General features: G+C 42.7%; 1 protein-coding gene and 1 long non-coding RNA gene across 2 annotated transcripts; one reads left to right on the top strand and one right to left on the bottom strand.

Moving 5' to 3' along the window:
* Positions 1 to 704: 704 nt before the first annotated feature.
* Positions 705 to 14126, bottom strand: LOC137472486 (uncharacterized). The gene is made up of 2 exons (XR_010998209.1): positions 13787 to 14126; positions 705 to 2071 (listed from the first exon to the last, which is right to left on the bottom strand). It is a non-coding gene; the product is annotated as an uncharacterized lncRNA (long non-coding RNA).
* Positions 9422 to 26227, top strand: VXN (vexin). The gene is made up of 6 exons (XM_068187610.1): positions 9422 to 10933; positions 13856 to 13911; positions 19634 to 19781; positions 22273 to 22334; positions 24004 to 24089; positions 24916 to 26227. Exons 1-6 carry the CDS (start codon positions 10870 to 10872, stop codon positions 25100 to 25102), a joined length of 603 nt encoding a protein of 200 aa, XP_068043711.1. The 5' UTR covers positions 9422 to 10869; the 3' UTR covers positions 25103 to 26227.
* The last annotated feature ends 1644 nt before the right edge of the window (positions 26228 to 27871 follow it).

Genomic DNA, 27871 nt, shown 5'->3' with positions numbered 1-27871 from the left:
GAAGAGCCTTGTGACTTCTGGTGTGCATATTTCTTTCTGCGGGGGAAGGAGCACTTTTCAGTCACCCTGTTGAAGTAGAAGGCTCTATGCTTGCATCTTTGCATTTGTGTATTTGTCTGATCAAACTAGTGCTGTCCTAACATCTGAGGACAGATGTGTACTGGATATTGAGACTGGATCCATTTCAGGGCTGTTGAAACAGGTGGATGGATACTGGTTGAAGACTGCTTGCTCTTAGCATCAGAACGGGTGTGGCGGCCATAGGACTGCACTGCCACTGTGTGATACACATGTGATTTCCATGTCCTTCTGAGCCTCCCCCTCTGCTGAAATTGCCCCTCTGCTGAATTGCTACGTGACAAGTATCTCTGTCATGTAGGCTGATGTGGTAATAGCAAGGGATTCACTTCATTCTATTGTGCAAAGCTGACATGTTTGGAAAAAAAAAAAAACTTTTTGTCAAAACCTTTTGTCTAACCCTGTTGTTCAAAGTCAGGCTGGATGAGGCTCTGAACCCAGCCTAGTGAAAGATGTTCCTGCCCATGGCAGGGAGGTTAGAACTAGACCTTTAAGATCTCTTCCAGCCCAAACCATTCTATGATTCTATATAAACTTTTAGCCTGTTTTGTCTTTCCACTCCTGTCTTTTTCCAGTCTGTGGTACTAGTACAGATTCATGAAGAGACACTCTTTTTTTCCAGGAGCCTAATTCATGGCAGTCCTGCTGTGTTTGGGGGGAATATACTCTCTGGGGAACAGAGCAGCATGTGATTTCATCACTGCAGCAGAGCACTTTGATGGGCTGCTTAGGGAGGTAGGATAACTTCTTCTAGCACACTTTTTATCTGCTTTTTATGCCTGTATGGCAGTTATTGTCAGGTTGCATTTTCAACTGACAGAACCTCACACTTAACTTCCTATACCAGGTAACCTGCAGCTCCTGATGGTTTATAAAATAAACTCCATACCCTCTTTGATACCTATATTTTACAGATGAGACAAAGGGGTTTATGTAATACCTAACATAAGCAGATGGTGCTGTAAGAAAGGGACATTTCTGTTTTCCACACCTCTTTGGCTGCATCAAGGTCTTCAACTGTCTTAAACTGGTTGTGAAATCTCTCCTGTGGACATCAGCTACATGGGAAAATCTCTCTCACGGACATCAGTCTCCACTACCAATTATAAGTTACTAGTAGGGATTTTCTGAGGAAAAATCAAGAGAGCTCAAGCTGCCCCAGAATGCTGTCTTTCAAATAGTGGTGATGTGACAGGGTGTCACATCCTGGCTCCTGGGCAGTGGCAGTTTTATTCACAACTGAAGAACTACATGGGGTTTTTCATGTATTATCTCACTGAATTTCTCTTTACTGGTATTTCTGTGGGGAGCTGGGGTAACACTATAATTGTGAGTTCCCAGTGGATGGTGGGCATGTGTGAGATCTGAGAGGCTTATTCTTGTGGCTGCTGTTACTGCTGCATTACTCAAACCCTCTGTGATGGATCTATTAGTCTAGATTATGCTGAAATGCAAATAACAAAAATAAAGCTTGTTTTAGAGCAGCATTTAAGTCTATATTTTCTGAGCTCTGTGCAGGTAAACACAACCCAAAACCTGGTCCATGAAATCACTCACTCAGTCCATTTACACTGATTAGATTAGCTTTGGGGAGCAAGTATGAACAAGTGCATATGTAAAGCTGGTGAAAATAGTTTACCAGCAGGTATAGTTTTATCTAGAGTACCAAATGAAAAACTCACTCACTTCACAAGGTAGAGCCTGCAGGATTGCTGCTTGTGATTTATAGATATGAGAGCAGCTGGTACGGTAGTTTGTCCATCCCCTCATTTGCCTTGCCTCTTTCCATACCAGTGCTGATTTTCTCAGCAGTTAAAAAGATAATAAAGCAAAAAAAAATGTACTTAACATGCCTCAATCTTCAAAAACTCTCACCATTGTCCTGTTGGAAGAAACTATACATAGGTTAGGCTATATGATCATTCCTGTTGCACTGTGTTGTGCCGTGGCTGTCATCTTCTGTCTTGTGGTTGGCTTTCCATCTCCCTGAGACCTGAAAAACATGGATGAGAAAGGGCAATGTTTAAGGGACACAGCTAAGCTCTGTCTAGACCCTTTCCATAACCCCTGAGTAAATCTTCTTAGGCATCACTGTGCTCCAGGACATGTGCAATGTGCCTGGGATTCAACAGCTCCAACCAAATGAATCCTTCGCTGCATTAAACGTGTCTTTGCAGACACACGTTTAATGTCTAAAGGTAGGGTCTCCATTTTTCCTCAGACCATCCCTGTGTGCTTCCTAAATAAAAATGAACTGGATTTAAATCTAAGCACCAGCTAGTGGATGCAGAAAGTGATGCCACCATTTTCCTGATGTCTCCAACAGTCATAGCTCACACAGTGTTGCACAAGCTGCTTGTCTGCTGCAGTGTCAGCCCTGAGTAGTGAGGAGGGGGTCTTCCACACCTAGCCAGCTCTGCTAATCCTGCCTCGAGATCTGATTTATTCTTTGACATACCACCTGGCCACCTGTAGAAGAGGAGATTCCTCTGAACAGTGGTGTCATGAGACTGTCAGTGACCAAATTTGCAGAGGTCTCAGGTCTCTTTGCACATGCCTATTTTTCAGCCTTTCTGTTTACCTGCAGTGTACATATGGGAAATCACACAGTGGGTCACAAAATGTTTAGTGCATAATTTTTAAGTGTAGTCATTCATGAGAATAAGCAGAAGCTTCTGCTGTTTGCTCTGAATTTCTCAAAGAAAATGAGACCAAAAAAAAGCCCCACACCTGGGTTATTATTAGGGAGGCTTAGATGCAATATTTCTGAATGCAGTTTTGTATTTTGCCAGTTCTAGTCTTCCATTAACCCACTAAAATGCCATTCAGTTTCTTTTTTTCCCCATAGTACTGAAATAGCTGTCACAAGGGAGTGGGTAGAAAATGTTGTCCAGCCAAAAAAAAAGAGGAAGAACCATTTGACACAGCTCAATAGAATGTTAATCAGGTTCTTAAGTTAACTGCTTTCCTAGTAACAGGGAGGAGAATGAAAAAAATACTTTCAGATTTTGGTTTCTGTTGAACAATTACATGTATTCCATTTTCAGAGAACTCTTAAGTACAACAAATGGCAGCATATATTTTCCTTATTTCTCTGAACATGGGAACTAAAGAGGAAAATTAATTTACATCCATGTGGTTGCATAGTTAAGTGAAGGCAGAGGAAATGAGACTTGTATCCTCGGGAGATAATTCACGTGTTAATTTGTGTCACCCTGTAGAGCTACACAGCTTGATTCCTGAGCCACTAACACTGGCAGCACATACACCACCAAACTCAACTGAGCAGCAAAGGAATATTGGAATATTGCTGACCTGTAGTCTGAGCTCCCATTAAATGTTTAATTTAATCTAATATTACTTTATAATGAAATATATATCTCATAGCCCAGAATGGTTTATTGATGGGGATCTTTTCCTCTGTGTTCCCTGACTTGCAGTGACTTTGACCTACTTTAACAGTGCACTTGTGTTTTTTCTGGGTGTTTGACCATACAGCCTTAAATTAGCAAGTTGACATTGAAATGCTGATTTACACCTGCAGTCAAATGGATAACACATGTTAAAGACTGATTGTCAGCAGCTCCAATACGTTATCGCTTCATTCTCTGGCATTGTTTCTTGCCTTTATGGGATTTAAGGACAACATTGTGTGGCATTGTTGTTATGGCTATGGACACAGCTGTGGGGGGCTGACACTGTGTATGGTCTTTGTCATTTATCTAAAAGCTGACATCACTTTCAGAAAATGACTGTGAAACTTTGGATGTTTAAGTGTTGCTGTATGTTTTAAGACAGCATTGGGAATAAAAAAGCCTTTTTGCTGGCATTAAAAAAAAAACAAAACAGTTAACATTTAATAACTTGCTCTCCTGACCTTTTCACCTTAAGGAAGATTAATGGTGGTTTAGATCAGAACATCCCCCCTGATCAGGGTCTGAATGCTTCGGGGATTCAGACAGACAAAGAAAGTCATTTCACCCCTAGGTCACCAGCACAGACCTATGGTGTCTCACTAGTGACCACTGGATGATTGCTCAGTAGTTTATGTGCAAGAGTTGGTGGTCATAATCCATTTTCCAAGGGACAAGTTCCTGCCTCATGAAAGCTGTCACTGTGTGCTTATCCAAGCAGGGAAAAATGGGAATTAACATGAACAGCCTGCATTTCATTTGCCTTGCACTACTAAAATCTCAGAGCCTCTGTGTTTCAGTGGATCACTCTCTCTCCAGGAAGGTTTGAAGCCATGCTGGTGCCCTTCTGTGAGTGGTGGCACCTCCGTGTTCCCTTCTGGAGGGATGCAGCCTCTGAAGCTCACAGGTCTCATTCAGGCACACTCATAAGCGTCACCGCTTGCATTTAGGACATCCTGGAATGTCACATCCCACAGCTTTCCTGTAGTCATCTCCCAGGTTTAGTTCTTGATGCGTGGTCAAGCTGGTGTACTTCATACCTACTGTGCTTGTATTTTAAATGGAAGACCTAAGGTTAGGACTCCTCAGTTAGTAAAACTGAGCAGAGAGCTGGCAGGCAGGTTCTGATCGGAAAGTAACTCTTTGTGACTTCTCATGTCAGAAATTATAATGTCACCAACCCTAAAGCACAATTTGGGGGCCTACCCAGCAGAGCTGAGTTAAAACACCAAGGTGCCCAACAAAGGCAGCAGGGGCTTGGCTGACAGGGACAATTTTGAGAAAAATTGGCAGGCATATTGAGTACAGTTGTTCACAGCTGAGATGTTGAGCCTGAGTATATAATGTGGGTACACATTACAGAGAGAAAAAGAGTGCTAGGGTCTAGGAGTTGAGAGGATCAGACTTCAGGGGGACATCTAAGATGAGAATATGCATTTTTTAAATATCGTAAAAACCTGAAGGATGAGGAATCTAGATTTATGTAGTTATTAGGTTCCATGTCCATAGCAAGGCCCACAAAAACTCTTTCCTGTTCCCTTTTGGGTTTTTTTTTTTCTCGCAGGGTTAGCTCTGTACATTATTTTCCTAGTAGTGGACAGAGCAAGTGAACAGATTACAGGTAAAACTGAAGTAATAAAGGCAAATGCTTAAGTGTAAAGGCTAACAAGATAAAGAAGAAGGACACGTAAAGATCATGAGTTCTGCGAAAATCAGAGATCTCAGAGGCTGCTGCGTGACTTTAAAAGTACTGACCTCTATGTAGCTTATAAGCCTGAAAATCCTCTCATATGTATTTGCAGCATTAATTCCTCTTGTTATCTGAGGTGATCTACTTTAATCAGATTCCTACAAACAAGTCAAGTGCTTACAGCAGAAGATCTTTGACACCCCTACTGGCAGCGTCAGTGGAGAGGACAAAGACCAAAGCAGCAGGAAGATCAGATAAATCGCCTCATCTCAGCAAGAATTGTTTCAGGATAATTGGCATCAGAGTTCCCCCCCTCCAGGCTCTTACCTGTATGCTCTGTGGTCATTTGATGTACTGATTGCACAAAAGACACCTTAAAATAATCATGTTTCAAAGGCACAGCAATTCTGAAGCCTCCTCTGTCACAGTGCCAGCTCCTGTGCTACCTTGCTTCTTCACACAGGCCACATTATTGGAGTCTGTATCAAAAGGGGACTCACAAATTTCATCTGCTTTTATGCCTTTAGTGCAACTTCTACTTCCTATTTTCTAAGTTGCTAGTCCCATGGTCTCTAGTCCAAATAATGACGGTCCTTGTTTTAAATTTAATCTCATTTTCACACAGAGCTTAAACCAGAGGAGGCAATGCCATCTGATACCCTCCAAAGACCTTTCATCCCCATTGGAGCACATGTATTGCATGTGGCAAAAGGAGCTTGATGACTGTGTGAGGACACAGGAGATATGTGAGGTGACAGTTCAGGTTGCCTTACTCTTCAGACTTATCCATTGGAAAAATCCTAAGTGCCTGGTTACCCAAGAGTAGATTTTACTGCATATGGTGCAAGACTCAGGATGCAGTTGTAGCAAGAGGGCTACCACTGCCTAAATCCAGGAACCACAGGACAAGGTTTGATTAATGTGCTTGTTTGCCCAAAAATGGTTATGTGTTAAGTAGGAGCGAATAGTCGAGATAATCTTAAAATGTTCTAAAGGAAAAAATTGGGAGGGAGAAGACAGTATCTAAAAATCATTGTGGCTTATCAGGGGAATAAAGACCACACTGATCAATTAGCTTGAAAAATTAATAAATCCAGGACAAATGTAGTTCAAGATTAGCATCTTAATGAACTATTGTTGTCACAGCCTGGTTTGGACACATCCCTCCTTTGTTGACATTTTTAATGCTTTCTGTGGATGACCAGTACATGACCAGTATATGAAAGCTTGTTAAGCCTCCACGTGCTCAACCTGGCCCTAGCTTTAATACTGGCTTAGTGCAATCCCTGCTGCTGGCACAAGCTCTGTGGGACTGGAACCTTGTGGTGCTGGGCATTGTGTTTCTACCTAATCATCATATGGACCTACTCAAGTGTGTTTTACAAGCTTAGGGCAAATTTGTGAATGCCCAATTTTCTATATGTAACTTTTATAAGAGAAGACAACCAGTTTTTTTTTTTTTTCCTTTTATCTTTTTCTTCTTTTTTTCAGAATTCTGCAATATCTTTCTGTAACTAGTGGGGAATGCTTTCAGCCTGGCTTCCAGGTCTGGTTGGTATTTCCTTTCCCAATTAGCAGAGAAGCTTATGTGCTCATCTTTTCAAATTACAGGGCTCTTGCATCTCTTTCTCCTGGATCCCTGTAGAGAATTTAAAGTTCAAAATGTTTTTTGAATGCCTCAATCTTATTCCCATTCAGGAAAAATATGTTACAGCAACTTCTAGACACATGCAAATTCACATGTTATGTTTGAAAATTCACTTATTCACAGACCTTTAAGCTGTGCTGTGCTACTTCAATTTTGAACTAATTTTGCTGTCTGCTATGAGTGTGAGGTGGAGTTTCTGATAGTGTATCTGTCTCTTCCTTTCATTCAGAGAAAAACAACAGATTATGTTTGAGAAACTCACTGTATAGTTTGCTTTTTTGATTGGTTTTCCTTTTTCCTCTCCTTTATTTGCAGTTGTAATTCTGTGACCCTAAACTGAAACAAAGTGATTTTCCTTCCACAAAAAAAGGCTACTGGCATTGCATCGTGCAGAAGTGGTTTAGAGTAGATGCCTGCAGTATGCATGTGCAGTTTTATCCCATCTTATTTTTAAATGGTTATCTGTGCATCCCTCTGGTTCACAATCCTATTCCAAAAATACCTGGGGTTTATCCTTATCATATTGCCCAGCTAACAGTATGAAATAGGCTCAAGTGGCTCAGTACAGATTAGATTTACCTCTTATGCAACAATGTACAAGATCCAGGGAGAAGCCAGAGACCTGCCTTGGGAAGAGCTTTGTCCTCTGTGGGCCAGGGAATCCCTTGGCAATACCCCTTGCACATGTAGAGAGTGTCAGGTTGCTTCCCAGCAACTTCACTGGAAGAATACTGCACTGAAAAGGGATTCCTTTGTTCAATGAGGCCAGGATAAATAAGGTCTAGAGGTTTCTGATTCTTACCTTAAATAACTCAAAGTTTTAATTACAGTTTTTGTAACCATGCTTTTAAAATTTGATTCCTTTCAAATTTACCAGCTCTGGCATACTTGGTAAACAGGACAAACATCTACATTTGTCTCTTCAAAATATGTCCTAACAGATTCAGGCTGTGGAAAAAGCACCCTTGCCAACTCCCCAGAGGGACATCTCACCAGTTTATTGAATTTTTCTGCCATTTTTACAAGGTTTGCTGATACTTCTGCTGTTTTGAAGTTTGTTTTTTTTTTTTTCCCTTTCAGCCTCAGCAAGCATTTTTTCTTCTCTGCCTTTCCCTCTTTTCTACCCCCATTCCCAAGAATCAAATACTTTCCCTGTCCCAGACCTACAGATAAGGTTAGATGTGTGTTTTGTCAGACAGCATGTGTCTGTTCTTGTGTCTGGAGTTCTCCTTCTCCACCTCCTCCTCCTTCTCACTTGTCCCTGCTCACCTTTGGTAACTTTGTTTTGGCACCAGGAAATGTTTTGATCCTTTACTATCAACAATGAGTGTGGGTATTTGGTAAACTGCTGTATCACAGCCCACAGGACTTTGGATTCAATGCGTTCACTTGGCAGTCTTAGGTCAAGGTCAAAGATATACCCCAGGGCAAAAACTTCTTAGGGTCTTCTCATGGCTGCAGTGGCACCATGTGAATTAAGTTAATAGCTTATTCCTCACTTTAGTAGAGAAGAAAAAATTTGAGCCTGGTCTCCAGACATTTTATGTAGCTTGGGGAACAAAAAAAAAAAAAAAATCCATAGACTCAAAACCTGTTTGGTTTTCTCCTCCCACCACAGACTGGACTCTTGCTAGGTGAGTAGGGAGCTGGAAGGAGATACCATGTGAGATTGTCTGATGTAGCTCTGCAGTTCCTAGGTTGGACATTGTGGAGAGTTTCTCCTCCAAGTGTAAAATTACTGCCTACACTTCTTTATTGGGTATCATGCAGTAGAGCTTTTGCACTACACTTCCTGCAGATAAAATTACACCTATTTCATAGCTAAACCCAACATTGGAAATTTGCCCAAAATATCTCCCACAGAGGTAGAAAAAATTAGCCCAATATGTGCAGGTCTTCTCTTGAAGTCACATTAAGATTTCATGCAAAACCTTGAGCATTCATAGTACTCAACTACTCTGCAAGATCTGGACAAAATGAAGGAAACTCCTTTTCATAGACAATTCATTCCCAGATGAGGATCCCAGATGAGGCATATTATATCTGACCTCCTGAGCCCTATTCTTCTGTCTGAAAGTAATGTGAGTGCCTTTCATCAGCTCTCTATAGAGAGATTTGTCCTCAGAACATCCTGTGCCTTGTAAGGATGTGTCCAAAGCCTACCTGACCTGTAATGAAGTGAATGCCAGCTAGTGACCAGCTCTAGAGTCTCACTTCAGTCTCTACATCCCACCCACCCTCAAAGGATGAAGAACCCAATTTTTGTTCTAATGTTAAACCCCATCTGTAATTTGAAAATATCTGTAGGTCATACCTAGAATTAGGAAAACAGTGACTTAGGTCCAAAAATGCCTGTCTTCTCAGAGGACTCTGAATATCTGAAGGTGAAATAAAGGGTGGGTTAGATTTGTTATAGCTTTTTTTTTTTTTTATGGACTATTCAGTGTTGGTCTTCATTATTTTTTTTTATCCTTTTTAAAGCTTTTAGAGCCTCCTGCATAACCGCCTCTGCCCCATTCAGTTCTGAATGGACGGTGCGCTGATCTTTTTCTCGGTGGGTAATGGATTTGGGTTGATTGCTTGACACAGGGACAATAGGGGGGTAAACAATTGCCTTCGCACCCGTGCAGCTCCCCATCTGTTGAGTGCGTGCGCCTTCAGAGGCAGCCGGGCAGGGACAGATGAATGCGCCAGCCGAGCCTGATGTTAATGACATCAGTCATACAAGCAGAACATGTGGCGCAATAAATCAAAAACTAATTGAACTTTTGGTTGATTATATTGCCGTCCCACTGCCTGCTTCAAGCATGGCATGGTTTCCTGGGACAATGCCCCCAGCCCCGCAAAGGCTTTGCTGCCCCTGGACAGCAGGAGCCTGCCCTGGGAGGTGACAAGTGACAACAGCTTCTCTTCGCGCACTGCTTTCTTGAAACAGCGACACCTTCCTCTCAACCAAAATGCTTCCAGGCTCAGGATGTCTATTTCACCAATATTTATTATTTCAAATAAGAAACGTTCATCAATATGACAGTGGCGGCCCATGTTCACTGGCACTTTCCATCTGGGACTGTTGGTGGCAGACATCTATAGGAGAAGACAGCACTTGTTTTTGTGTTAATTAGACACACACGTGGTAGTAATGAAGGCTATTCATTAGACTGATATAATTTAATATCATTATTCACACTTGAAAGTGCTCCAACTACATCAGTTGTTGGAGCCTACAAGCCAGAATTTTGTCTTGTGTGTCCATGGCAGCATTAACTCACCAGAAGTTGAGGGGGCTGATATTCATAGAGGTGGAAAGGAACAATTTCTGATGGGAGTATTGAGAAAGGAAAAGCTTTGGCAAGAAGACCCTTTATTGAAGTGCATAAATATGGGATTAGACCCCAGAGCCATCAAGTCAGGAACCCATCCATGACTGAGCCACCTCTCCTCCCCTTGCACCGACAGACATGCAGGGGGCATGGAGATCTATGCACATCTGCCTTTCTTTGACATCTGCTTTTGAAATTTTGCTTTGAAAAACCCAGGATTCCAGTATTTGTTTATGAAATGAAAAGGTAAAGCACAAAATTATTTTCTTAACATACCTAAAGTCATCTCCTCATTATGTTTAAGGAGCAAAATTTTATGATAAATGTGTTAGACTACACATTTAACCCAACTTATTTCAAATATCTTTGCAGTACTTCTGTAAACATTTTCTAATAGATTAGACTTTAATTATTAGCTATTTATTGCAGAGGATTCTGCACACTGGTAAAAGCAAATGTAAAATAAAGCGCTGCTATCTGAATAGAGGCTTAAGCAAGAGCTAAATTAAATCTTTGTGTTAATATTATTCATAGAAAGGCAGATGGGAGCAGAAAATGTTGCAATGAAGAATATGGAATGAGATGAGATCACAGCATCAGTCTGTCCTTTGTAGATCTGGACAATGATCACAGAGCCAGATTGGATTAGTGAAACCTATTTACCAGAAGTTCAGAGCAGTTGCATGAAGCTGAAAGGCAGTCAGTAGGGAGAGGTGGAAAATGCACCAGATTTACAGCTGCAGCGATGAAAATTTAGAAGTTTTCACTGTGATTTCTTCCAAATGTGAGTACATCAAAATCTAACAACGACTACAGTGCTGTCTTTTAGAGGGATGGGATGTTTAGCAGCGGGGAAATATTTGAAGAGAGCAGCTCATCTGTTCTGCTGTGCTGTGCTCTGCCTGCAGCCCAGCCCTCGCTGCTGCTTTCTCGACCTAATCAGTGCAGGTGCTTCAATACTGGGGCTCTGTAAAATCTTTACTCGGCAAAATTGGGAGATCTGGAATCGGTGTTGCTATACCTATGAGGTAACTGCTAAAGTGACAGCTTGCAACTGTGTGGCTTTTCTGTGTAATAGAAAAGAGAATGAAGTTCTGCAAGCAGTTAGAAGTGGGTGAAGTGCATGAATGTTGAATTTAAGTCTGCTGGCTCAATAAGTGGAACATTTCCAAAGCCATGCCCTGGAAATGAATGCATGATTAACATTAATTGCTTCTAATGAAGAGTAAGAACCGGACAAAGCCCGGCCTGCATTTGATTGAACAAATTAGTTTAAACTCAATGGCTGCATATTTCAGCAACAAGAAAGCAGGGAAAAGCAAGGAAAACAAATTGTGGGGCCAGATCAGATCTTACTTGCAAGCTGCGAGCATGAGCTCTCAGCTGCTTAATTTTGGAATATAAGTGGAAATGACAAAGTGAACCATCACTGTAATTATATTTGTTGCCTGAAATCTGGGCTATACGTACAAACATCCTTTTGCAGGCAAATCCACATACATCATCTGCAAGGATTTGTTCTTCTCTTCCTTCTCCAGCTCTCAGCAGAAATTCGTGTTTGCGGGGACAGCCTCACAGCCCCTCTGTTTCCATTGCTGCTATTGTATTCCCACGCAAGTGGGTCACTTCTGGCTACTTCTGTGATTCACCCTTCTTTCAATGCCTATTCAAGTAATTGCATGTTTGCTGGTGCTGTGACGTCCTTTTCATGCCTTGCCTTTCTTCAGCCCTGTAAGCCTTTTGCCACTTGTTCTGGCAGACAACAGAGGATGAGGGACTGTGGATCATATGTACTCTAAAAGTAGGCAAATTATTACTGTTAGGGACATTCATGTGTTTTTCCTTTTGCACTAGCCTGGGTAGTGGCTATAACAGCACAAGAGCACTTGCTTCTGGTAGAAATCTCTAAAAACTGTACTCCTTACACTGTGTGGTAAAATACCTAAAATACCAGAGAGACAAGAAGGTAATTCCTTGCATCACTAAACTTTTCTGCACTTGAATGTTTTGCTTATGAGCAATTAGTTCAGTCCTCACACAATGAAATTCCAGAAGTAAAGTGATGGAAGCAGCTTCAAAGACAACTTATAGCATATTCCTAGGTTTAAAAAAAAAACCTTCATTATGTTTGTCTGGCTTTCATCCCACACTCAGCATGGTTTAAAATACAAAACGAGTCCTGCAGGAGAAGACAGTGAGGATCCCTGAGGATATCACACCATGCAGAACAGACTCTAATCACACTGACAGCTTAGCACACTCTAGGCAGGCAGATAACTTCCTTGTGACAAGCTCAGTGTGGAAGTGCCCTGCGCTGCAGTGGGCTGCTCACAGGGACCTTCCCATTTTCCTGTCCTGTTTCACTACAGCCACAGCACAGGCCAGAATTCCCTCTCCAGTGGGCTCCTGATGCTCAGGACTTATATCCTCACTGGGGTGTGGAGGGATGGCTGTTAGACACACACAGGCTGTCTAGGAAGGGTGACTTTGGTCTCACTGCCAGCTCTGTTTGTACCGGAGCCCTGGGAAGCCCAGCCACTTATTATTGCTGCCCTCTGAGCAGAGGAGTTTGGCTGCAGTAAGGAGCAGCCTTGGATGACCTCCAGCTGCTTCCACAGCTCCAAACCTCTGCAAACAGTCATACACGGCAGCGATAAGCACTGCAAGTGAAATGTATGCCAACAACGTAAAGGAAACCTCACCTGGGGAGTAGGAGTCACCCATCATCCTGTAACAAACCTTCCTGGCTCTTCAAAGCCTTTGGATTATACACGGAGCCTGAATAGGAAACCCCCATTCACGTGCCTTGCCCCTGGGGTCAGCCTTTAGAATTGGAGTTAATTCTCCACATTTGGCAGCTTTCTGCAAGCCTGTTTCTGGCACTGGTGGCTAAATCCTGTAGCTCTGGTAGCCTGAACACAAGGCAGGCTAAGATATGACGAGAGAGAGAGCTGGGAGGATCACGGAGTCTTTCAGGCCAGTTTCAAGTCTAACTCAAACAACAAGAGTTTAAAGAGCCTTCACTTAGTCCAGTAAAACCATCACCCAAAACCAATTGCTTCAGTCCAGACAAAAGCTTGGCTTACGGCCCTGGCATCCTGTATACCTATTGGCTGGTGCTGCTGTGCTTCTGGTGTCTTCATGGGTCTAAGAAGTAAAAAGTGAGAAAAAGACTTTAAGCAAAATGTCCCAAGCTAAAGAGCTGTACAGGTCATTTTGAGGATTGAAAAAGAAAAGATAAGGCTTGGTGCAAATGTTGTGCTTTGGACATTATGCAGTGAAAGTGAAACAATGTCATGAGGGTGTTTAAGCTTCTTGATAAAGTCTCTAACTAGATAAAATCATAATAGTCTCCAAGATAATGTATACACTACTCATTTCCTACTGAAGTACTGGCAGGTGGGAGGCCATTTCAAAACTGACAAGGAGGAGTGCTGCTCCTGGAAGCCTATGGGAGAGGTGCAGAAACTCGAGATGGGCTGTGGCCCCATGGCCACGGATTTCCGTATTGTACAGCTAGAGCATGGTCTCTGAGATCACATCAAAAGGGACTTTCTTTTGGATTGTTTCAGCTGGAATCTTCCTTAAAACTTTTCTTCTTCCCCCTCGTTCCACCCTGCCCCCAGTGAATTCTTACAGAGGACTTTTGGAGGCATCTGTCCACCTCCACAGCATCCTGACCATGTTCCTGTTCTTCTCTTTGCAGCATGTAGTCCTGCCCGAAGACGAGCCAAAGCTACGCAGCACATCCTAGCAAAGAGTGTAAGAAAAATCTCCTTTCCTCTCCCTATTTTATTTTTTTTTTCACATTCTAGTTGGCCTCGCATACCCTCAAAAGTGCTGTGGGTACATGGGAAGCAGATCTTCCAGGGTAAAGAAGTGCATCCATGTCTGATGCAGGAAGTGGGGTGGGAAACAGAAGGGGGAGTTTCTGTAAAGCTGCAGTTTATTTACAGAAGTGCTTTGAAACAAAGAAAAAAAAATATTTTGCCATGCAGAGCCAGTCAAAATGAACATAGTAGCTTATCAACACTGGCCATCTGAGGGAATCACAGACTTAATTATTGTTCATAGAGCCTTCACAATAAGTCCAGAGAGACATGCAGGAATGAAAAGTAAGTAAATCATGCCTAATCATATCAGTGTTAATCAACTCATAATAATAATGTTAATCAAGTAGCCAGGACCCTAGGGAATTTGTGATAAAAACACCAAGCAATGGACTGTGACTTTGACCCCATAAGTTGACACTGAGAAACCCAGGGAGGTTGTTTGTTCCCTGGTCCCAACAGTGCTTGCCTGCCCTTGCCTCAGCCTCGGTGCTGAGGGCACAGAGGAACCCCCCAGATTAAAATAACTGAACCTTTTTCATGCTCTGAGTAAATGTCTTGCAAGTTCAGCTGCTTTCACACATGGGTGTGAGGTTTCTTGTCTTCAGAGAGAGTTTTCCATCCTGAAATCCACTTGACCCATTCACAACCCCTTCCACAATTCTTTTAGCTGATTTGCAAGAATGACTGTCTCTTCTGCATATCAAAGCACTTCTTACAAGTTTGACACTCTTCTGCCAAAGCATTTCTTCTCACCACAGACCTGTCTCATATCTAGCACTCTGCTGAAGTATTTTGCTCCATGGCCTTCCCTTTTGTCCATGCCCTTTGCTACTTCCCAGATCCATCCTCATTTTCAGAGAGCCTTTTCTTTGCATTCCTGATTCCCTGATCTCCTCACAGAACTATAGGTCCTCTTGCTTACCGCACTTACCTGTGCACTGGAAAAAAAACCTCATCACATTCACTCCCACCCTCTCTTTTGGTTATCAAAGCAAATCACAGGATCTCAATACATCACAGAACACCTCAAGTTTTCCCCAGGAAGAGTCAGAAACATGTCTGTCATTTTTTGGGTAGAAACTATGCATGTGTATATTTTCCCAAATTGTGACAGTCTTGGTTTGGTTGGTTTTGTCCCATAGCTCAGGTTGACATTTCAAAATTACTCTTCATTCCAAAGGAAGATGAGTCAGACTGCTGGAGTGTTACTCAAAATAAGCCATTTTGAGATACCTACTTTTATTTGTTAAACCTTTGGTATATTTTGTTTTCCATGCAATATAAAAACAGCAGAAAAGTCCAAACCAAAAGTGAACTATTCTGACTTGATGAAACAAAATGCTCAAATATTTTACTTTTTTCTTTTTTTTGACAATATTTCTCATAGCACTATTCAGCTGAAAAAATTCAGCTGGCTTACATCAAAATCAAAGGAAATTCTGTCTGTTATCTAGTTCCAAATCTCAGTAGATTGTTGTTTCTACTAAATGGAAGCATCTAATATTTAATTTGGATTGGATCAGCTGCTGTGGTAGCACTGTACTCATAAAAGCCTAAGAAAATAAGAAAGTCCCTGGTTTTTTTGCTGTATTTTAAGAGGAATTTTTTTTTTTCCTATGGGGCTTTCCTGACCCCAATTAAGGATCTCCTTTGATTGGCTCTTAGTCGTGATGCAGGCAGCATCATATTAGCAGTGGGAACACCAAGCCTGAGGAATGGTCTGCAGCTCCAGCTACAGGGATGGCTCTCAAACCAAAGTGTATGACTGAGCAGAGTCAACTCTTAGACATTCCCTTTCTTCAGTGGGATGCAGCTGCTTACAGCTCGTAAGCAAGCATTGAAGTAAATTGCACATACTGGAATAGATGTGCCTGTGAGGAAGCTGTGGTTGCCAATTTCTAGACCCACAGAAAAGTCACAGAATGATTGTTTATTTTTCACTTTTACACCTGCACCTGCAGTCAGAGCTGTAGAAATGCCTCAGCTAACATAAAATCTTCTGCTCTGGTGATTGCAGTGGATGCACAACTTTAATCCTCAGCAAGGACAAAAATAGCAACCAATATGGACATCTGCCAGACCTCTTTTTTTCACAGCAGAAATACTCAAGCAGTGTAGCATTAAGCGATTTAACATTCAAATTACTGACTGTGGGGAGTAACTTCCATCACATACAAGAACTCATCCCAAAAGCATGATAATGACTGTGGAAGGGTGACAGAAAGGAGGAAGCACCTTTTTTTGTTTAGCTAAGTGTTTCACCAATATGTATATTTGCAGTTCCCATTGCCCTATTAAGAGTTATTTCAAGTGGTAGTAGATCCTTCCCTTCTCTTCTTCTTCTAACCCCAAAATCACTTGGGTAGAAGTGTCTGGACACCACTACCTATCTACTTTGCAAGAAAGTAGAAGATACCCCTCTGCATGCTAGAGCTGCCACATTAAAAAATCAGCTCAGCATTAGGCCATCAAAATAACTTAACTCTACAAATCTGGAATTTTCTCCACTAACAAAGACTCTAACTTCTAAAGTTTTATCCAAAGCCAGATATTTAATTGTCACCTTTTCTGGATGGTTATTGGTTGGCAGTGGGATTTTAAGTCCAGGATCAGGATGGCTGGAAGAGCCTCTCTGTGGCTGTCCTGTGTCCTCTGTGCCCCTTCCCTCTGAACACAGTCAATTCCAACAGTGGGTATGCCAGGCCTCAGTGCTCTCATGTGCATGGAAAGTCCATAAAAAGAGAGTTTGCTGGGCTCTGATTTCAGAGTCAGTGTCCTGCAAACAGACCAGGCCAGTCAAAGGATTTACAGGTTCTAAAAACAGTAGGTTTTTAGAGAGCAGTTTGCTAATTCTGCAGTTTGGCTGACTCTGCCATTTGCACAGATTTAAATTTCCTGGTGCATCTAGAAAAGAAAAGTGACTCCCAGTTGATCCTTCTGCCTTACCCTAGGTACCCTAGAGAAATGTCAGCTCCACTTTAGATCAAAACCAAGCTACAGCAGGTTTAGTTTCCTGACCTAGATAAGTCTTTACATATTACAGTAATGGGTGAGATAGCCAAAGTCACTGTGAAATCTTGAATTACAAGATAAGGAACTCCCAAAATGTGCTAAAACCAAAAACTGCAAAAAAAAAAAATGCTGCTGAAAAGATGTTATAGAGATTGCACTGTTGTCTCCAGCTGTAATGGGAAATGGCACTGTAACTTATTTATGCACGTTCTGCTGCTTGAAGACATTTTGGTATTAGTGGTATCATATGTAACAAGGAATCTCGAAAACATAGACAATGTGCCTAAAAAATTCTTGCTATTAATCAAGATAAAAATCCTCTTATTTTCCCCAAACTATATTTCATCCTGTGCAACACGTAGGCAGAATGTTAAGTTTCAAGTCCATGGTGGTTTACACTGATCAAATAAGCCACTTTCAGGATTAGAGGTGACTGCAGCCAGCATCCTACTTACCAAAAATGCTCTTTCCATGACAATGCAAAATAAGGGACTGCAGGTGTCTCAGTAGCAGGGCATTGATGACATTTTCTGTCACACACCAGCAAAGACTAAGTGTGACCAAGAGCACTGGACGTTTTTCCAGAGATAGTGGGAAAAGCTGAGTTTTGTGGCATTCCTTGAAAGCTGAAAGAGCTCGATTCACACGAGGCAGACTCCAAGGGCTGTCATTGGAGATCCCTGCCAGCCACAGTCTCATCATATTAGTCCTGAGGACAGGTGTCTCCACTGGTGCCACCGTGGTGAAGGGGGTGATGCCTGGTGAGCAGCTTGTAAGGTTTGTGTGGTCAGGGCGTGTGTGGACACAGGAGCCTGCAGCCTGCAAGGAGCTGCTGCAGAGGCACAGGGAGGTGCTGGAACTGCTCGCAGGGAGGGATCCAATGCCAACAGCTTAAGCAGCAACAGGAGGCCTCTCACAATCAGCATCACCCTCGTTCTGAAACATCGGAGCAATGCTGAGGCTCAGCTGTTAGCAGCTCCAAATTTGTGATCAGTAGAGCTGGGAGCCAGCTGCAGCCTCCTTTAGCATGTGCTTGACTTCAAGGACACCAGTAGTCCCTTTGACTTTAACTGAACACTGGGCATGTCTTTAAGTAGTTTACAGCACATGGAGCATGTTAGGCTGTGTGTCAAAATCTGCAGAAATAGAGGGAAAACCCTATTCAGACTTGGATTAGGCTTTGGTTGCCTTAACTGCCTTTTGCAGAAGTATTTTTGCCTGTTGTAGGGCAGTTTCTGCTCCTCATCCTACTAGTCAGTAGGATTTAGGTAATGTGGGCTTGTCCTGAGGGTACATGGAGACAAAAGAATTAAAAGTGGTTAGGTTGGGATTTTTCTTCTTTCCTGTTTTGGAAAACATGGGTTTGCATATGTTGTTATGTCTGTGTAAAGAATCATATACACAGAACATTGCAGATTAATGGCAAATTGAATTAAAACTTAATTAGAGGAAATAGACAATTTGGCATGAGGGAACATGCTTGAAAAAGGTCTTGTTTTTATGTTGAGTGTGTGCTAGAAGGCAGAGCAATAGACAGAATTAAAGCTTTTTCTATGTCAATAGTGAGCTGGCCAGTTGTTGGTCTCAGTCTTGAGGCAAACTAACTATATTTATATCTAAAACATGTAGACAGCAGCTGCCAGTCATCGGTTTGATGCAACTAACTGCTTTTCTCATGATCTTGCAACATAAGTCTAATAGGAAATAGTCTGAATAGTTGCCACATGTCTTGTTTCCTTGCTGGTTTGGATCTTCACCTGGTTTAAGTGGTTCTCTGTATGACAGCAGCAAGTCTTTAGGGAAGAATAAAAAAAAAAAAACCAACAAAGCATGAAACACTCTGTCCCTGCTGTTGGAACTTTGATCTTCTTGAGAAAACTCTTTCCAGACCATCCTGGATAACAGTTCTGACAAATCCACTTCTCTGAGGTGTATCCCTGTTTTTCCAAACTCACATTAGCTGTGGCATCCCCAGTTGTCTGTGGCAGTACAGTGAGTGCCATGGCTTAGTCATAATTTATTAGAAAAGAACTTGATTTTGTTCATGTTTGTTTTCAGGGACTGTTGGAGATGGGGGGGGGGGGGGGGTTGATGCTCAAAGTTGCAGCTGTCAGTGAGTTTTGTCTGTGTGAGCTAATGTTTGTGAAAATTAATCTCTAGGAGCACAACTCCTCTCTGCCTCGTATTCTCTGTAGTCATTTATCAGGTACAATATGTAAGTTCAAAAGACGGGAGAGACCTGTAAGGAAACAGCATTTGTAATTCACATTGCATAAGTTTGACTGATTGCCCAAGATGTGATGCAATAAGAAAATAAATCTGAGTCTCAGAGGCATATCCTATTCAGCAGAGCTTGGAAAGGGGCACATTTCAGTCTCCTGAGGAGAATACAGAAATGTGCAACTAAGTAGCTGGGTCCCAGAAAGACACAGCAGGATTTTCCCATACTGCTCTACACAACACAGAAGCTGGAGCCAAACAAAATCCCACAAATCCCACAGTCCCCACCTGACAAAATCCCCTTTGGATGACAGCAAATCAGTAGGAAGAACAAGCAGCCTTTCAGCTCCCCCATGACCTCGACAGACCACCTAATCCCCAGGGCCAGGTGTAACGGGGTGTTTGCCTCTCCCCTGTAGGTGGTAGCCATATCGGACCGCCGGCCCCACCAGGGTGACCTCCTGCATGTGCTGTACGAGGCCAGGGGCGAGGAGGAGGCGCGGGGCGCGGGCTGCCCGCAGGCCGGGCAGCGGGGAGCCTGCCCCGCCAAGGGCGCTGCCCAGCACGGTAAGTCCAGCATTAAAGCCCTTCATTCCTCCCTGGCTAGAGAAGGTTTTCAGATATCGCAGTCTGCCGGTTGTGCAGAGAAGCAGGCACTTTATTATGTACCTGGAGGATAATTCTGTGCTTAAAATATCCAGTGGAATTAATGAGATAATGACCATGGCATTGCTCAATTTATTCAGAGTCATAAACTCGCTTTATTCAGTCATAAACGCTCCCTGACTATATTTTAGAGATGATAAACTGTAAATTACTGAGTTTGCCTGAGTCATCTTATTATATAAGATCCCTGTTCAGTTGCTTAGAATCAGCTAGAATATAATCATTAGGGATGGATTTTCAGGTTCTGGATGTTAGCCACAGACCTGATTTTTTGGCAACCAAAGCTTGTTCAGCATATTTGTGAGAAACCATGAAGGAAAAATAGAGCTTGCCAATACAAAACCAAGGAGATGAATAAACATAAACAGAGTGGCCATTCAGCTCCTCCAACACTGGTGTGTTATGTTTGGAAGACTGAGGCTGGAGCAGGGCTGTGCAGTTTCACATGGGATGGCCTTTTAATCAAAAATATATATTTTACTCTCCTTTGAAAAATCACCCAGATGCAGTCAAGTCATATTTCTTTAAAGAAATCCCACACGGCATGTTTTTCCAAGATAAATTGGTCATTTGGATGTTAAAAGGTGCTAGATCTCTAAAGCAGGTCCATGAATGTGCATGTTCCTTGTGTCATTGGTCTGCAACCACACTGCACATAAGCCATCCCATTGAGAAACAAACCAGACAAGAGTGGGGCCTCGGAAACTGGAAAGAAAGGAACTGAGCCTGGGACCATAGGAAAAGATCTCAAAAAGATATCAGGACCAGAGCCAATAGGTGGCTGAAAAAGAACTGGAGCTTCAGGACTGGAGCAGGGACAAGAGAAGGAGTGACTGGGACTGGCTACAGGGTAAAGGATGGCAGAGAGCCAGAGAGGTGGAAAGGAGGGACTGCTGGTCTCTGCTGTTAGGGGAGATGAGAGATAAAGGATGACAGATAGGTGCAAGCAAGATAAAAGCTGTAGGAATCTAAAACTAGAGCAGAAAAGGGGGAAACGGGTCTCATAGAGGGAGAAAGGGAAATGAGTTGGCAGAACTTAGAAATTAAGTTTAAATTAGAACCAACAACAAACAAACAAACAAACAAACAGCACAGATGAGGCCATTAGCATGTTTATTGCTACCATCAGAAATCCTGCACAAACAGCATAGCAGAAGGACAGTCCATTCCAGCATGTGAGAAGGCACTTCTGGAAGTGGAATTCACACTGCATCCAGCCACCACTGTCCTGAGGGGAGCAACTACAAAACCTTGAAGCCATGAGGACTTTCTTTTGCTTAGATATTTTGCTAAAAGTTTGCAAGAACATTTTCGGTATCTAATAAGAGGAACGGGCTGAAGGGAAGAATCAGACAAAGTAAGAGAAAACAAAACTAAATAAAAATAAAAAAATATGGGCATTAGCTGAAGCACTGATGATCCACTTGCTGAATACTGTTAGTACCTAATATGCACGATGAGAGGAGGTAATTGCATTAACTTTGACATGAGGGATACAGTAAGGTACTTAATAGAATTACTGGAGCGGGGTGGAGCGGGAAGAAGGAAGCTGGTTAGGATATTTATCACAGTCAAATATTGCCCCCAGAAGGAGGAGACAGTTCCAATTGCTAAGTCATGCTGGAGACAGCACTATAAACAACACCCTGGCTATTTCCAAATTTGCTGCTGTTATTTATATTCCATTGGTCAAAGCAGTAGAGAGGTCCACATTCCCAGAGCCAAAAAGGAGGATTTGGCCTCATGAAAAAATCTGGCCTCCCTCATTCATTTATTTCCTTGGCACAGTGAGCAGGAATGTCAGTGAGCATTTATCCATGGATAAGTTATTGGATGAGGAAATTCTTGAAACTGAAGGGTAACCTTCAGAGCTGAGGACAGCAGAGAGAGAGATGTCACTCAGCCACAGGCAGAAAGGTGGAAATCCCTCCCTGTGATGGGGTAGACATAGCACACATCTCTGCCCAGGTTAAAATAACTCCCCAGAGCAATACAGAAAGGAGAGAATGATCTAGGCAGGACAAACCTGCAGCGCGGGCTGACGAGCAGCATTTGGGCTCTTTACTTGTAGAAATAAGTGAGTGTTTACAGAGGGGGAAAGGGCTCCCATTTAGCTGCTTGGTCTGCTAAGGGCAGCTTGTCATCTCATTTAAAAAGTCCAGGAGCAAGCTGACAGACTTTCCAGAATGACTTAAGCAGTTCCACAATCACTTATTTTGACATCACAATAGATGATCACTCTGCTCTTTCGGCTATAATCAAATCTGGTGGTAATGTAACCTGTATCTGGGCTCTGTCCATATCTGGGTTTTACTGCACAGAAGGAGGTTTTTCATACAAGCTGTGCCAACGGGAAAATTGCTCCTAATGTCATGTATCTTATGCTTTACAGCGGGAATTACTGAACAAGAGTCATCCAAGTCCTATAATCATCGGTTGGATGGAAAATCTTTGGTAAGCAAATAGAGCAAGACCAACTACCAATGCACCTTAAAACATTGTACCCATCAGCATGTCCCACAGTGATAGCATGTCAGTCTGTTGCAGCACCTGCAGATTTCATAGCCTTTGTTAAAGCTTGAAACATAATTTATGCCAGAGGACCCCTTAGCTGCAAGCAGAGACTGGCATAGAAGAGAGAACTGTCCCTCAGGAACCAGGAAGAGTGGTGGGACAGAAACAGGCAGGCTCCTGTTCTGGATGTTCAGCCACATGCAAGAGCTGGGAGAAATTAGCCTCTTGTCTCTCAGGGAATTTCACAAATTGGGGGAAAAAAATTCTCAAGTGGAACAAGCATCAAATAATTTGTTTTCTCCAGAATGCCAACCTGACACAATAATCTCCAAAATCAGGAGCATAAATAAAGAGTTGTTGGGAAATTTATCATACAAACCCCCAAAATGTGTTCTCTAATAGACAAAAAAAAATATTTTGGTTAAAAATTACTCACCTTTACTAAAATGTTCTCCCTCCCTTCTTTGTCTTACAGTGCCTCCCTAATTTTCAAAGTCTCTACATTTAATAAAAACTAGCATTTTCAAAGAGAAAAAATAGTTTTGAATCATTTCTGGACAACACCAGACCATGCTGTTGAAACTTTATGGTTTCAGAGGCTCTTTTGGATGGCTGAAGCATGCTTGCTAGCTCATAGCTGGGCTACACTTAAGAAAAATGACAGCACAGTACTTAAGGATGGTTAAAGCTAATGTTATTCAGTGTAATGAATCTAATTGAACCTACCAAGAGTTAACATAGTTAAATTTCAAAGGATGCTTGCAAAAGTGATTTCAAACATCTCTAAGTCTTAGGATAGTTGAAAAACACACCTAAATGTACCCAGTCTCAGATTAATCCTAGAAGAAATAGCCATAGAAAGCTTAAAACCAGTTATGGTAGCAACAATAATATGCACATCTTTTTTCGGGATTGCCAGTAAAATAAATAAGTGTGCTTATCGCCTGAAATAATGAGATCACCTCACAATTTTTGACATTTTTTTTCTTTTTCTGGGCAACTCACACTTTAACTTACCATCTTGGAGGATATGTTATTCTCAGAGACTTGTTTATGGGAAAACGTGACTCAGTTCTGGTGGGCAATTTATGATCAAATAAGACAAGGAGGAAGTGGATGATTAGGCACTTGTGGGGCCATGGCAGAACTGGAGCATAACCAGGGTGCCTCCACACCACAGAGCAGCACACAACAAAACAGGGAAACATCTCTGAATGCTCAAGTAACTGAGACAGCTGAGACATCTGCTTCCCAGGCAGCTGTAGAGATGGGGAGCAGCAAGAGGCAGGCTGCTCACTCTGCACAAAACCTCAATGCCTCAGGAAGCTAAACATAAAAACTAGGGAATAAAAAGTTCAAGTGTCCCTTCTTTGATGGGAGGTGTAACTCTCACTCACTCAAGTCCTGTGCTGAGCTCAGTGAGAATATTCACGTGAGCAACCGGTAATTGTGTGGGTGAGAGTTGGGCCGTCAAATCCCTAACCTGCTTTCTCTAGTTAAGAGATTTACAGCATTTATTTGTTTTCTTAAAACAGCCTCTTTCCTCAGATGAACCGGTGTTCCCACTCATCAGTGGCATTTCCTGATGATGTGCTTTATCCTCCCACAGATTCATCCATCTCCAGTTGCCCATATCACGGTGAAAGCTGTGGCTGTCACGGGCTCGCCCACACGCAACCGCACTTCTATGGAAGAGTAAGTCCCTTCCCACCCTCCAGACATGCCTCTTGTTTCCCAAAGGCAGGGAGAGATTGGTAAAGGTTATGCTGATTTTATTAGCAGCCATGGCTATTTATACAGCTGTCTCAGTGCCCATTAGAGCTCTACTTTATCACAAGGAAAAAAATAATTGTAATTCAAAATAAAAGTATTTTCCTTCTAAGAAGTCTGTAATATTTGCCCTAAAATGTGATTAGAAAATGTAATTAATTGAAGAAAAAAATTTATGTCTTAAAGTCTAATTAAGGAACAGCTAGACCATAGCGCAAATGCACTCATCACCAGGCAGTTAACCCAGACATGAATCTGGGTGGGATTTGAGATGCCACCATTGTCACCTGAGGGACGGTAACTAGCTCATTGTCACAGTGTCCTCACACTCCATACACAGAGATGTAAGTTCCCCTCAGCCAGTGGAGCTCATCACTGTCACATGGTCCCTGGGGCTTTGGTGGAAGGGCCCAACGCTCTCCTTTGGCAATCCACCCGCTCTTTGTTGGGTGGCAATGGCTAGAGAGGATGTACTTAGAGTGGTCCCACTTGTAGCCTGTTCCCTTGTGTCAGTGTCCCCTCTGATAGTGAGGGAACAAGGGCACCAAGCTGAGTGGTGGCAGCTGCAGCATCCCAGCCCTCTGACCCACAGAGCCCCTGCTCATTCCAGACTTGCTGGTCCCAGGGGTGGGCCAGGCATGGGCACATGTTGCAGCCAGGCAGCTCCTGGTTCTGAGGGGCTGGTTGCCATAAGCAGGGAAGAAGGGCCAGGGAGAAGCACTCTGCACACACCTTGCATTTTATTTGTTTGCCACAGGCAGCGCTGGAGGAAGACAACAGAGTATGACCTGGCCCTGCCACCAGGAGCAGAAGCTTCCCTACCACTGACAGGAGGCAACCTGTGTGGGACACCCAGCCTCCTGAGGAAGATGTGGATGAAGCACAAGAAGAAGTCAGAGTACCTGGGGGCAACAAACAGTGCCTTTGAGGCGGACTGATAAGGGTCAGCATCCCTTGGAAGGGCAGAAGGTCCTTTAGCAGGACAAGGTGCTTTAGGATCAATGAGGGAACAGACACAGCACAGCTCATCCAGGAAAATTATATCCTTTTTATTCCTTGATGCCATTGCCTCAGAACAGTGGGAGAAAGGCTAACAAAGGTAAAAATGGTTAACATGATGCAACTCAATGGCCTTTCCTTGTTGCATTACACTAAAATCCCAACTAGCCCACTAGATTTACATCTTGACCCAATGCTGAGACTACTGCTGACCCATTCACCATTTCCTGTGTCCTGTCTGAATGAGCTTGGACTCAGCAACAAGAGAAGCCTATGAAGAGGTTTGAGTATTCCTGCAAGGCAACAGATTGATTACAGAGTGCCATTAATCCCAGGGATCTACTTGTGTGCACCACTGCCTGTCATCTTCCCCTGTCATATCATGAGATAAAAACCTCATCTTGCAATATGCTTGACACATCTTGTGAATGACACATGCTAAACCTCTCTTTTCCTTCAGTTTTGATGTTTCAAGGCAGGAGTAAAAGAAGCAAAAATTCTAAAACAATGGGCCAGAACTGAGCAAGTTTGCAAACATATGTACCAGACTTTGCTATGTAACAAATGACTTGTGTTTTAAGTTGTCCTGCCAGATCAAACCAAGAGCAACAGGATAATCTCAAGGGATACTTTCTGCCATAGAACCTGCTTATAAGTGAAATGGTAGTCAGCAATTTACCCTTTACCCATGTGGTAAGGGGTATTACATTAAGTGCACAGCATACTAGGAGGAAGGAAAGTATGCAAATGGTGCAACTAGGTGACTAAGTATAAGATATTTGCATGTTAAGAGACCTGTGCTTGTGAATAGATGGATTTAATGGGATTTGCTTTAAAATTTTTTCTCTCTTTTTTATTTTTTTTTAATTTAGAAATTTCTAGTCAGGTGCTTTTCAGTTTTTCTCTCAAAAAAAGAATGAAACAGTTTTACAAAAAAGTTTTCACCACCGTTATGGACAATATTATGTTAGTCATGAGCAGTACTTGCCTTCTGTGAATGTTCTCCTAGTTATTATAAAAAACCCACTGGTTTCCCTAAATACAGAACTTTATATTTAAGCTCAGAGGAGGCGTATCTCCTGTTTATAGTGATGATGACCTCTAATCTAACCGCCAATGCACCAAGGCGTAAATTAAAAATAAAGGTCTGACTCTGTGACAGCAGCAGAGGGAAGGAGCTCCCATCTGAAACTTGCTTGCCTGCAGCCAGTGCAGTGAAATGCACTGAGTTGCCATCACAGACAATGCCATGGTAGTGAAGGGCAGCTGGCCCTGGTCAGGGGTCACCACCTCAGGAGTACCAAGGGACCTCCTGGATGGAAGGGAAAGACAGCCAGGACTTCTGGCTTTGGGTTGAGCAGGGTGGAGCAGCACACAGGAGAGGTTTGCAGCTTGACAGCCTGAGCGACCAAAGTTCATGGAATGGGAAAACAAATGGAGCAGGCAGTAGCTTTACAGAGTATATGGTCCTGATGGATGCAAGGAGGGCAACAGCAAAAACCTATTTAGGGCTGGACATGGTGGAAATAGTAGTAGGATGGGGATGGAAGTTCTCACTTAAAAAGAACTCTGGCTTTTCATACTGCTAGAGCCAAGTCAGTCCAGAGTGTGCCAAGGAGAGAGAGGCACTACACCTTCATGAAATACCTCTGTTAGCCCTCCTGTTCAGCTCTCCATCACTGCTCCAGTCACAGGCTTCTCCATCTGAGGTGCTCAACTGGTCAGAGGAAAACTTTGCACCTCAAAACCACACAGACTCTCTCTCTTCATTACCAAAGGTGAAAGTCCTTCTCTGGCCCAGCAGCCCAAGACAGGGATGATCTGCTCTCCAACTTTTATTTCTTGCTCCCGGGAAAGAAGGAGAACACATTTCCTTGTGAGCCACGTGCTGGCAGTGGTGACCCAGTGTCAACCATGTGTTTCTCTGCCCTGGCATGAGAGAGCAATGCTGACACCCACTGAAGGCTGCACACCTGAACAGTTCCCTGTGAGAGGTTTCTCACCGGGGTCCATCCCACCTTTAAATTAGACCCTGGCACACTGATCCTGTGCAAAAATCCAAGCACCCTGACCCTGCCAACATCAGGTTGTCTATGACTGAGGCAAGCTGAAGCCATGGTCGAGTTTTCTGAAACACTTTTTACAAATATCACTAACCACACTTCAACCCCCTCCTCAGCCCATAGAACTCCTGCCAGAAAGCCATATGTGTATTTTTACACATATAGGTAAACCTATTAAATTCAGTGGGACTGCTCCCCCACATAGCAGTACATACACTCAAAGAGTTGGGAGAAGACCAATCACTGCTTCCCCTTTTTGGACTCATTTCCTAAAGAAAGGAAAAATAAGGATGATGGACAGACACTGGGAGAAGTCCATTTACTGAATTAGGTGTAATTAAGAGAGTGAACATTTGTGGTACCTGCCCTTGTAGTTAATATTGCCCAAAAAGTACTCAAACACAGTCCAGGGCAGCAAGAGTTTTGCTTGTTGAGGAAGTTGCATAGTAGTAGTAGTATTTATTTGTTAATTAATAGCTTTAAGCATTATGAGGATGGAGGCGGAGATTATTAATATTTCTTCTTAATAATTGCTGTATCTTGATGTGTATTTATGCTGTTCTTATTTATTTATTTATAATTTGGATCTACAAGAGAAGGAGCTATTTACAAGAAGCATATTTAATTTCCTTGTATTCCAGGAAC

Source organism: Anomalospiza imberbis, chromosome 1 (assembly GCF_031753505.1).
Source record: "Anomalospiza imberbis isolate Cuckoo-Finch-1a 21T00152 chromosome 1, ASM3175350v1, whole genome shotgun sequence".
Classification (NCBI taxonomy): domain Eukaryota; kingdom Metazoa; phylum Chordata; class Aves; order Passeriformes; family Viduidae; genus Anomalospiza; species Anomalospiza imberbis.
The sequence above is the reverse complement of the archived record's forward strand: the minus strand, read 5'-3'. Positions and strand labels throughout refer to the sequence as shown.

Excerpts from the sequence above, each read along its gene's own strand:
- VXN (XM_068187610.1), top strand. The coding sequence starts at position 10,870 with ATGCACCAGATTTACAGCTGCAGCGATGAAAATTTAGAAGTTTTCACT. Across the intron at positions 19,782-22,272 it reads CAAGGGCGCTGCCCAGCACG|CGGGAATTACTGAACAAGAG; the intron begins GTAAGTCCAGCA and ends TATGCTTTACAG. Across the intron at positions 22,335-24,003 it reads GGTTGGATGGAAAATCTTTG|ATTCATCCATCTCCAGTTGC; the intron begins GTAAGCAAATAG and ends ATCCTCCCACAG.